Here is a 12,280-nt window from a genome sequence, read left to right as displayed (position 1 = left end):
TCGGCCTCATTCAGGACGGTGACGAGTCTGCTTACAGTCAGGAGGTTAAAGAGCTGGCTGTCTGGTGCAGTCTCAACAACCTGGAGCTCAACACGCTCAAAACTGTGGAGATGACCGTGTACTTCAGGAGAAACCCCCCTGCACTTCCCCCACTCACCATCATGGACAGCACTGTGACTGCAGTGGAGTCATTCAGGTGTAAGGGCCTACGGCCCTACGGTGGTTCAGGCTGTAGGATTGCCGAATGACTAAAGAAACATTATCAGCACGATGGTATAAAACTCTAGTCTATTACCACCCACTGCCACTTATACCAAGGTAAAATATTACCTGAGAGAAAGAGATAGAGAGAGGAAGAAAAAGAGGGAGAGAGGGCAGAGACTCAAGAAGAGCTCCAACAAAGAAAAGAGGCAGCAAAGGAAAAGACCCAGAGCAACAGTTACAGTCCTCTTTTATACCTTTCTTGACCATGTGACTAAAAACCAAATGTGAGACATTCAAACTGACCAATCAGCAGATTACAGCTTCACCCACTGTGCAAAAGAGTGTGATAATTAGCAGACCCCCGATGTATACACATGTTGGCCTACAGGCCTTGATCACTATCAGCACCTCTGTGCCTTCAGGAATGCCAAATGGCCCTTTTGTTACTGAAGATAGGTTTGGGACAGGAAAGCAGAAGTCTTTGCTAATTTTTGACCTTACACAGGTTCCTGGGCACCACAATCTCTCAGGACCTGAAGTGGGACACTCACATAGCAGAGGTTGTACTTCCTTCGCCAGCTGAGGAAGTTCAACCTGTCACAGGAGCTGCTGAAACAGTTCTACTCCGCCATCATTGAATCTGTCCTCTGCACTTCTATAACTGTCTGGTTCAGCTCAGCTACCAAATCTGACCTCAGAAGACTACAGAGGGTAGTCCGGACTACTGAGTGAATCATTGGTACAACCTTCCCTTCTCTCCAAGAACTGTACTCATCCAGAGTGAGCAAAAGGGCTAGCAAAATCACTCTGGACCCCTCACATCCAGCACACTCCCTCTTTGAACTGTTGCCATCTGGTCGACACTACAGAGCTCTGAGCACCAGAACGACCAGACACAGGAACAGTTTCTTCCCTCAGGCAATCCATCTCATGAACACGTGACAATAACTGTGGAACACACACTATTTATTCACTCATACACTTATTTATCTAACACACACACTCAGTCTACATTTCAATTTGCACATAATATACCTGTACATACAACTGTTTGTTGTTATATTACCTGTACATACAATTGTCGATTTGTATATTTTTATTCCTTGTTTACTTGTTCTATTTAAAATTTTTAATTTATTTACATTTTTTATTATCTGTGTTTTTTTGTTCTGTCACTGTAATTCTGTTACACTGTGGAAGCTACTGTCACGAAAACAAATTCCTCGTACATGTAAACATACCTGGCAATAAAGCTCATTCTGATTCTGATTCTAATAATAATAATAATAATAATGATGATAATGATAATATTAATAATAACAATACTATAGTACTACTACTACTACTACTAATAAATATAAAAAATAAATGTCATATATTTTTCTGAAATGGTTACATTTTTAAATAGTTAAAATGGTTAAAAAGTTGTTAAAAGTGTTTAATAAGTAAACATATCTTCATATGTATGTTTTAAAAGATACTGAGTAGATACTGATTAAGACAATTTGGCATTTTTTTACAACAGGGTTAATATAGTAAACTAAAACAAAAAAATATATAAAACCATTTTTCATTATTTCAAATAAAATAAAATAAAAATAAACGTATTTTATTTTAGTTAGTTGACAAGGCAACATTTCTCATTTTCATTTAGTTTATGTTGATGTTCTAAAAACTAAAAAAAAATTAATAACTATATAGACATTCAAAAACTAATAAAAAAACAAACAATAAAATTACTGAAACTTTAGCTAAAATGAAAATGAAAATAATTCAAAATATTAACAAAATCTATAGTACCTCAATGAGAGTAAAATAACATTGCTTTACAATAAGGTGTCAGTGTAGGATGTGTACGTTAGGGGATGCGGGTGGTTAGGTGATGGGGGGCCCTCTTTTGAAAATCTTAGGGCCCCCAAAATACTAGGGCCTGCCCTGTTTGAATTACACAGCGTAACACATGCATACCAAACAGAATGTATTCCCAAAATTTTGTCTGCCAAAACCCTTTGACATAAAATATTAAGTCCCCCCTGAGACTTAATTATTTGCTTTTCATCATCTCACAAATCCCATGCAGTTCATTCACAGACCCCAGTTTGGGAAACCCTGGCATAATATAATGTTTAATGTTTATTGCACTTCATGATGTTGATAATAAAGAATGGACTATATTTTCTTATGAGTTAGGTCAAAAGAAATCTAAAAGAATAAAAAAAGTAGTTCGAATACATGACCTAATGCGTGTAATCCGATAGATTGCATTACAAATTATGATATTTGTCATGTAATTTGTCATCAGTAACAGACTACAATTTGTAAGTTGTATATTTATACACACACACACACACACACACATATATATATATATATATATATATATATATATACAGTATATATATTTTTTTATTAAATTATTTTTTTTTGATTGCACATATTAACAGGCCATACATCACTATGGCTTCACAGCAAATGCTAAGTTATGTCTCGATTGCAGTCCAAGGAAATGCATCATCATGAGTAAGCACACAGTAAATTTGTTTTTTTATCATGTCAAAATTAAGGCAACCATCCAAACCTCCAAGCATATAACAAATACATTGCCCAGCATCTAGTCATACTATACGAAACAAGCTTCTTTCCTTCTCCCGAGCTTAAAAACTCAAGTAACTTTAAGTAATATCTAAGCATTTGTAAGCCATCATAAATTATGACAAACATAACAGCTGCAGGAATTACACAGTGGTGCAGTTGGTGGACGGTGCTGGCTCTATCTTGCTCTTCATCTCTCTGGTCTCATTTGTAGGGCACTTAGAAGCCACCTGACAACGGAACACCTGCTTATACGCCTGCCTGAAGTTCTCTGAGAGGAACGCATAGATAACAGGATTAACAGATGAGTTGCTGTAGGCCAGACAATGAGCTGCCACACGGAGGACAAAGGATGCTTGGTTCAGGGGAAAGGAGCCAAACTCGACCCATAGGTGCACCACGTGATGAGGCAGCCAGGACAGGCAGAAGACCACCACAACCACCAGAACTGTCTGAGCAGTCTGATAAGAAAAGTGGAGAGAGACATTTTTGTTGTTTTTTAACATAATAACAATGATCAACAATTTACATAAATGTGTGTGGTCAGTTTAAGTAATAATAATACATCTAATAAATATAAAGATTATATTATATTTAAAGGGATAGTTCACCTTCAGTTGCTGGTCCCCATTGACTTCCATAGTACGGGGGAAAAAAACACTATGCAGGTCAATGGGGACCAGCAGCTGAAGGTGAACTATCCCTTTAAATTATATTTTAATATTTGAAGCAATCACACTTAATGTTCCTTACCTTCTTTTTTGATGCCTCAGACTTTTTGGAGACATTTCTTAACTTTTTATGCAAATGATTCAGGACCTAAAGACACATCAACATATAAGTACAACCAAATAATTTATTTTTTTAATTTTCTTTTAAATAACTTTGGACATCCTTATTTGTTATTGCCCCATATACCTTGACAGATTCTAAAACAAATCCACATTTAGTTTTGCATTAATAAAGATCATAATCAAGCCACATTAAATTGAAATATTCATAATCAAGCCACAATTAAAGAGCCACTGACCTTCGCATAACAGAAAGATATCAGAATCAGCGGCAGCACGTATCCAAAGACGAAGGTGCACACCACATAGATTTTCCTCCTGCTGTGATCTGGCCAAACTTCCCAGCAAAACGTGCTGTTGTCCTCACTTTCCACGATACCCTGGTAGTAGGCAACCGGTGTGGCCATGGCGAAAGAGAGCACCCATATGATCAGCACCCCGATCAATGCATGCCTCCCAACTCGAATGTAAGAGGACTTTCTGCAGTGCACTATGGCGATATACCTGTCCACCGACATGGCTGATAAAGTGAAGATGCTCACCAACATGGACACGGTGAAAAAGTAGTGGATGAACTTGCAAATAAAGGCACCCAGGATCCACGTGGGCAGAATATAAACTGTTGACTGAAAGGGGATGCAGAAGAGCAGATAGGACAGATCTGCCACACTGAGATTGAGGATGAAGATGTTGGTGGTGCTTCGTTGCTGTCCAGGTTTGCGTTGAGCCAGAACAGTAATAACCAGAGAGTTTCCCAGGACGCCTAGAGTAAAAATGAGTCCAAAGATCAGAAGCGTGACGAAGTTGTCGGCTCCTATACCAAATAACGGGTTTTCAGGAGCATCCAAGTCTTTGTTGCCATCAGGTCTGTCTGAATAACTGCTGTTTTGGATGTTCATCTTCAACGTGAGCTTATTTTGACGCTTCGTCGTGAAAACGCTGTCTTGAAGATCTTCTGCAGCTAGTTTTCTTGGATAATTGATTCTCCAGAAAAGAAGGTTTGTTTGAAAAATCTTTTACACTTTCATAACATTCTAAAATATAATAATTCTCAGAAATTACGTTCCTGATAATCCCTTTGCCTTCTCACACTGATGGCGCTTAGAGATGAATGTTTTCATCTGCAGGGACTCTTCTTGAGAGCTCGCGCTTGGTGGAGGAGAGCTGTTTTGATGCCGCAGTAAAATATTGCCTGTGTGGACGACGCCACTCAGACACCAATTTCCCAGCCTTACCCACCCATCCTCATATACAGAGATATCCGAACACCACCAAGAAGCCCCCGCCCCCGCTCTTTTCCCCACTTTTCCACTATCCATTAGACCCCTTTCAACTCCTGCACATTTTCATGTAATCCATACGGTTCAGGTGAACTTAAAGCTTATATTTCATTGAGACAAAATATTCAAAGACTTGGCTATATAAGCATAGTGTGTTCAAAAAAGCAAGTTCATGTCTTAAAATTATGTTTTCGTTTTACAAATAAGCAGTGGTGGACAGTAACGGAGTAGTTTTAAGTCGTTACTGTACTTAAGTACATTTTTCAAGTATCTGTACTTTACTGGAATAGTTTTATTTTGAGTAACTTTTACTTTTAACTTCACTACATTCCAAAGCATAAGATCGTACTTTTTACTTCACTACATTTCATAAAACATATCGTTACTCCTTATAATATAACACGCAGAAGCGGTGTCTGATTCAAGAATGAACTGATTCTTTTCAATGGACCTTTTAAATCGGTTCGCAAATCGCACCAAACGATTCATTCACGAATTAGAATGAACCGATTGCAGCTGTTCTCGAGTCGACAACTCACTGATTCAAATGAACCGTTTAGTGCGAGTCTCCAGTGAACTGAATTCACAAGTAAGAACCGCGCGCGCGACTGACGCTGCTAAAAGTAAGTTACTAATGTCGAATTTTAGGATTAATTATTGTAACTGAAAATCATATTTAGGTCAAAACTGTCAGTTGTTTGTGAACTAAATCTGCTGTAAAGGCTGATCTGTTTAAGCCCACTGAAATGCTTGAATGCAGACACATCAACATCAGTGTCTCTGTTTTAGGTAAAAAAAAAAACCCACACAGATTAAAATAACTCATACACGTTCAAATTCCCCGCTGCCGTAACATTAACAGTTTTATTAAAATGCTACGCATTTAGCCCTATGTGACGTCTGTTTTTATATTGTTTATCAACAGTATAATTTTTTTTATTGTTTGTATTAACTAGCCGAGTAGACATGAATGTTTATTCATCATAACCATACTGAAAATAAGTAAATATTGTTAGCTGATGCTAACTGTCTAGCTAACAAGCTTGCTGGTGCTAAGTTGAGGTAATTTTTAGATATAAAGTCCAAATATTTTTATTCAACCACCTAGATAGATTACATCTGGGGGAAAAGAAAGGATGTGATGTTCAGAACATGGTATCTACAGTTATTATCAAAGTGGGAAGTGATGCCCTCTGGGGCATTTGGCCAAGGGTGTTTTTACACCACAGACAAGGTTTGAGAAGAAAAAAAATCATAATGAAAATAAATAATTATATTTTGCTTAAAATGTTCTTCCTAACTTCAGGCCTTATTCTCATGTCATATATAACTGTGATGTTCTGCAAAACAACAAGCTTTAAAACACTTTTTTCTTACTGGTGAAAATCAGATGGTCAAATCTGTTTTCTCTCAGGTACATGGCAGCGTAAGCTTCATAGTGAACATCACTCTGGTCAATGTAGTCCATATCAACAACAAAAATATATCTTGACTCCATATAGTGGTTATTTTGGGCAGGTATTATATCTGCCCAGGTATTTTGAGCAGTAGGATTATAAAAAATATGTGCTAATATAAAATTAAATTAAGTAGCCTATATAAAATTGCAAAATAAATCTATCTATCAGTACTTTTTTTACTTAAGTACCTAAAAAATTGAGTACTTTTGTACTTTCACTCCAGTAAAATTGAAAAAGGAGTACTTTTACTTTTACTGGAGTAATATTTTATTATATGCATCTGTACTTTTACTTAAGCACTTGATTTGTGTACTTCGTTCACCACTGCAAATAGGTAATACATATTATTGCTTCTTAAAATAACGTTTCATTACTCACAAAACTTACATTATAAGTTTGTCGGAGTGCGCTAAATAGACGTCAGCGATCGAAAGTCATGTTGGCCTGAGGAGGCAACCAACCACAGCAACAGTGCGCCGCTCGAGCGCTTTCCATTGGATGGGAAAAGAAAACACTGTCCTTATCACTTTTATATAGATACAGTACTTGTCAAAGGTTTTGAAGAATTATAATTTGTAAATGTTTTATTAAAGTCTCATGCTCACCAAGGCTGCATTTATTTGATCACAACCTACAGTAAAACAGTAATATTATGAAATATGATTATAATTAGCAAAAACTTAATTAAAAACATTTAAAAATCATAGTCTACAAACTTTTGACAAGTACTGTATACATGTCAAAAATATAACCACAAAATAGATAGATCACTCTACTCAACTACCTTATAATGTTAAAGGAAACATCGTGAAGACTAAGAGTAAAAAAAAAAAGATTTTGTCAGTGCACACCAACATCTGCTGTTAAGAAGCTGAATTTGTCTATTGAATTTGCCAAGTTCAAATGCTGCAATAAACCTATGGAATTCATTAATTTAAAAGCTCAGTGCTGCATTTACACTCTAGCTATTTTAACATTTTAAGTGTTTTATTAAAATAACTGTATTATTTATTTTACATTTTAAGTTTACTGATGCCCCCAAGTGGCCTGCAGCTTCCTGTTGAGAACCACTGATATTATGAGAACACATTAAACCTAAAAAAAAAATTATAATAATAGTATCATTATGGATCGTCCCCTCCTCTCAAATTCACATGAAATGAAAACTATTTTATTTTCAGGCTCTTTAGCGCCTCATGACCCATTACTCAGGTTCGACTTTAAAACAGTATTTATTTAATAAGGGCAATTTATGTTCTCAAGGATCTCAGGGCATTTACTTGCACTTCTTCTGGGAGTTCCTCTCTCTCTCCCCTTTTTAGACCCAGCTCTCACAGGACTTGTCATACAGTATGTGTTGGGCACTGATATATGTTTGACTCCACACTACTTCTGTTTGAATGATTTTTGGGATGTTCATCATCAAGGCTGGCCCTAACCAATTTGGTGCCCTAGGCAAGATTTTAGCTGGTGCCCCTTGCATCGCAGCCAATTCCACCACCAATCATTCACACGGAAACTGCATAAATTTATGACAAAAAACAAATGACATATGAAATAAATAAGATGGTTGCACAAAAAAGAAAAAAAGAAAGAAAGAAAACTGACATTAACTCAGCTAGCTATTTAAATTAGAGAACGAAATTAGAGCAAAGGACAAGAAATAATGAAGAATATGGTTAGTTGCTTTATTAGCCTATATTTTTTTATCGAAATTAGACTGTATAATTTCAAAACCTGAAGCAAAACTTTAGCTTTGTGAAATTAGGCTACATAAAACATACCAAACAGCAGATGAGCTGAATGAAAATGCAAATTCACTCTCTGTCAGCAGGTGGCGCTTAAGGAACAGCAGTGATGCATTGTTTCCTTGATTACAGCTGTAAACACTAAATGCATTATACAGAGGCAAGATGAAAGGAAAATGCCATCTAAACTGTTTCTTAAGACTGTCAGTTCCCCTCAGAGATACATTCATACTCCAGTGAGCAGCGAACTTGCTCTGCCTGCTAATGTAGTTTCTCCTCTTTGCGTCTTTGGCCTCTGTTAACGCCGTTTACAGACTCTGAAATAAAATAAAATACCATCCGGTTCCGACTTATGGCCGATAGTCGATCGGTGCATCTCTGCTCCAATTCAAATATTAAACTGCTTTTATTTTGGTGGTTTGCCAGCAAATAAATAAATGCGCTGCATGTTTCAGAGTGAAGTGCTGCATGTCATGGGCTGCACTCGGAACACATTATCCATGTTCATCATCCATTTAACAAAAATGTTTACTGTTAGCTGCTCTCTCTCAAAAAAAAAATTCCTGACCAACCGCTGGAATCCTTCTCATGCAATGGACAGACAAATGTGGACTGTGTCTTTTTTGGCCATTACATCAATGAAACTCTCAGCCTCTCGTATACATGGATCTCATATTAAGACTGTGAATATGTGGCATGGTGCTTTTTATATTGTGATATTTGTTTGTTTGTGTATTTATTTTTTTATTTCTTATTTTTTTCTAGATTCTGTGTTTGTGTTTTATTTTTTTTAAAGTCTACCAGGGGTGGCATAGGTTTGGGGTGTGCTCTAGGTTTGTGTAGTTGCTTTTTGTTCTGTATTCTTGTTTTTCTTTGAAAAGAAAACTTAATAAAACCATTGTTTAAAAAACAGTTGTTATTTACAAAGCTGATTACACATACAAATTGCCCCCTCTCTCGTACTGAATGGTTTTCTTTAACCCGTACTGTGCAACTACCAATATCCAAAGAGGAAATACAATTGCGCTGTTCTCAGAGAATCAGAGATGTTTAGTCATGTAAGATCATTGAAGAGATAACCACATCTCCAGCCTTCTCATCGGTATTGATGGGGCCCAGGAAACTATGACAACAGAATCTATAATTAAATTATTTTAGAGTAACTTGAAAGGTACCACGCATTGTCTTATTAATGGAAAATCATTCTAATGATGAACACAAATGAGGGTGTGGCCCCATATGACCTGAAACAAAAGCTTTCAATGCATCACCAGTCAATGTGAGAACACCTGAGCATATCTCAGACATATGAGGCAATTGATTATGAGATAAATACAACCAATACAAATCAATGCAAGTTCCATAGGAAGCTCAAGCAAGTATCTCCAGAGAAATTAAAGGATCTTTTGTAAAAACCTTTTAGAGAAACTAATCGGCCTTCGACATGCAATGGTTGTTTTTAGTGTTCTCCTCGGAAGGCATGAAATCATCCGAAATGTTGGCTGTTTTGCATGAGAAAAATTTAATGTATCTTAATTCAGCCACTCATCAATTTTCCTATATTCACTCTGAATGATTATTAGGCTGCTTTTTACTGGTTTAGATTGTTTTGGAGTCGTTCAGCCTTTGTGTGCTGCCCATATGTGATCCTGAGGTACTGATGTTTCCATGGTGACCGGTTGCCTCTTCTCAAAGACCAAAACATTTTTTCTCCCACTGTGAGAGACCGTGCTGGAGCTGATCGTGTTTTTCTGGGTCAGATGAGTCAAACACATTGTGGTTAAGCTCTTCACAAAGATCGTTACTTATCTAAGAATCCATTTTAATCATATGGTTATTAAAAGTGAGGAAAATTACTGCTTAGAAGGTGTCATCAGAACTCTCAAATGAGTAATGGTCAGCATATCCGTATGCTTGTTTCAGCACCATGGACAGAGGCAACAAACCCAGAGGCCTTCAACCAAAACATCAATTTTCACTGAAGATACTTCTGATGGCTTCTTCTAATTTAAAAGAGACCAAAAGAAATGACAATAATTAAAACAGTAATTCAGTGCTTTGTCTGCTGTAGTCACATTTTTGACAAGTCTGACGCAATGTGCCCTGATGCATAAAGTTAGCCATTAGTCTCTCTCCTTCATTTCTATAATAACCAAATATCTTCTTGATTACTGTAATAGATGGGTCCATAAAATGCATAATTTTGATGGACACTCATTCAGAACACCTGATTAAAATAATGATTTGCATCGTCCCTGTTTGAGAATGTTCAAACAAGAGTCTGCTGCATAAAATTATAAATGAAACTCATTCAAAACTCACCTGAATATTTTGTTGAAAATACCGAACAGTAAAATTTTATTTACGTCTGTTTAATATGCTATACCTTTCATTATTTGGGACTGTTTTTGTCAGAAATTCTCCTACATCAATTTAAACAGTCATCAAATTGCTTTAAAATAAAGAGGAATAATGCAATTTTTCTGTAAAGTTGCTGCCCCACAAAATGAAAAGCAACATCTCTAAATTACCTATTTTGCTGCAATGAATGATGTTGTTAATTCACCACCATCCATTGCTTCCTCGTACCCAAAGCAATATTGCTCAGTCAGAAATTAAATTGTGAATAGATCTCAATATTTCCTCAAAAGACTTGCCCAATGTCATTCCCCTCTTATGTGTCCTCTGAGGTAAGTACTTTGGCATGGCCTCTTTTGTGAAGAGTGCTATATGACCTGTTGGTTTTACACAGAAGTGGACAGACATCAGATCAGGAGGGATGAGTGATCGTGGTGCTTCATTTGAACTGTGGAGGGGGTAAGAGAGCATCATTACTCTCTAGAGACTCTCTCAAGACTCCAGTCAAAAAGAGTAGGAGCTCTTGTTCTGGCTAACACCTACCCAAAGAGGGAGAGAGAAATGAGGAGAAATTATAGAAAAATACATCTTTTGTGAATCTGTCAAATCTTTTCAGAAATTTAATTAATATTTATACTCAAGCACTTAACACTTCAGAGATAATGAGTGCTTGTACATTTCATAATTGGTTAAATTCAGCAGTTAATGAACTCAGAATTGGCTCGTTTGGTTAGGTCTCAGTGAAAAGCAGTGATTCTATGGATGACTCAGTCCAACATGTATTACTGTGTGAGCCTGAAGAGACCTTTGCACCCTAAAAATAGTTACTGTTCACGTGGAAAACAAACACTTTGTTTGTACACAGCTCTGGCTGGCTCACTACAGCTGATGAATTTCAATTGAAGTTCTTGCTCACTGTCTGTATCAATGGAACATCTATCTTAATCATGCAAAATTTCTAAAATATTTTAGAATGGCCTTTGTGATTGGTTTGTACTGAAATATATACTACCTGGCTTACAAAAAGTATAAAACTGATTTTAAATATGTGGTTCTGGTAAATTGAATCACATTGTTTGCATTCGACCAATTATTCAAAATCAAAATCAAAAACGGTGATTGTAATGGTTGCTATGCACCTGATTATACATAAAATATGCTCTCTTTACACAGCTGTGTTGCGTGTACTGTTTTGTTAGTGATTAGAATATTGGTTCAATTCAATGACTTTGATGTTTAATTCAGCAAAATAAAATAATTTTCATTTAAAGGAACAGTTTACCTGAAAATAAAAATTCTGTCATCACTTACGCACTCATTCCGAACCTGAATGACTTTCATTCTTCTGTTTATATATATATATATACATATATATATATATATATATATACACAAACACACACATATATGTGTGTGTGTGTGTTACACTTGGTGATTCAAGGACGAAGGCGATAGGATCCAAATGCAGATGAGTTTATTGAAGGAACTAACAGGAACCAGGACGACAGGGTTGTATTTGTGTGTATATATATATATATATATATATATATATATACACACAAACACACACATATATGTGTGTGTGTGTTACACTTGGTGATTCAAGGACGAAGGCGAGAGGATCCAAATGCAGATGAGTTTATTGAAGGAACTAACAGGAACCAGGACGACAGGGTTGTATTGCCAGGGAATATGGATGGTATACTTGAATGCACTTGGATAAAAGCATCCAGATATAAATGTTGTTTGAAAGAGCCTAACTATAATAGATGACTCTACACACATTCCTCATTTGAGTTTTAAATCTTTCAAGGCTGTGATTAAGAGCTCCTAGTTTAGAAACCAAG

The 12,280-nt window shown here is 36.4% G+C and overlaps 1 protein-coding gene across 1 annotated transcript; it reads right to left on the bottom strand.

Moving 5' to 3' along the window:
* Window positions 1-2,939: 2,939 nt before the first annotated feature.
* LOC107563713 (galanin receptor type 1-like) lies at window positions 2,940-4,486 on the bottom strand. Its single transcript, XM_016248658.1, has 3 exons — window positions 3,827-4,486; window positions 3,550-3,615; window positions 2,940-3,257 (listed from the first exon to the last, which is right to left on the bottom strand). The coding sequence occupies exons 1-3, from the start codon at window positions 4,484-4,486 to the stop codon at window positions 2,940-2,942; spliced, it is 1,044 nt and encodes a 347-aa protein (XP_016104144.1).
* Between the last annotated feature and the right edge of the window lie 7,794 nt (window positions 4,487-12,280).

The sequence above is a fragment of the Sinocyclocheilus grahami genome, unplaced genomic scaffold, assembly GCF_001515645.1.
Source record: "Sinocyclocheilus grahami isolate Dianchi unplaced genomic scaffold, SAMN03320097.WGS_v1.1 scaffold887.1, whole genome shotgun sequence".
NCBI classification, from domain to species: domain Eukaryota; kingdom Metazoa; phylum Chordata; class Actinopteri; order Cypriniformes; family Cyprinidae; genus Sinocyclocheilus; species Sinocyclocheilus grahami.
The sequence above is the reverse complement of the archived record's forward strand: the minus strand, read 5'-3'. Positions and strand labels throughout refer to the sequence as shown.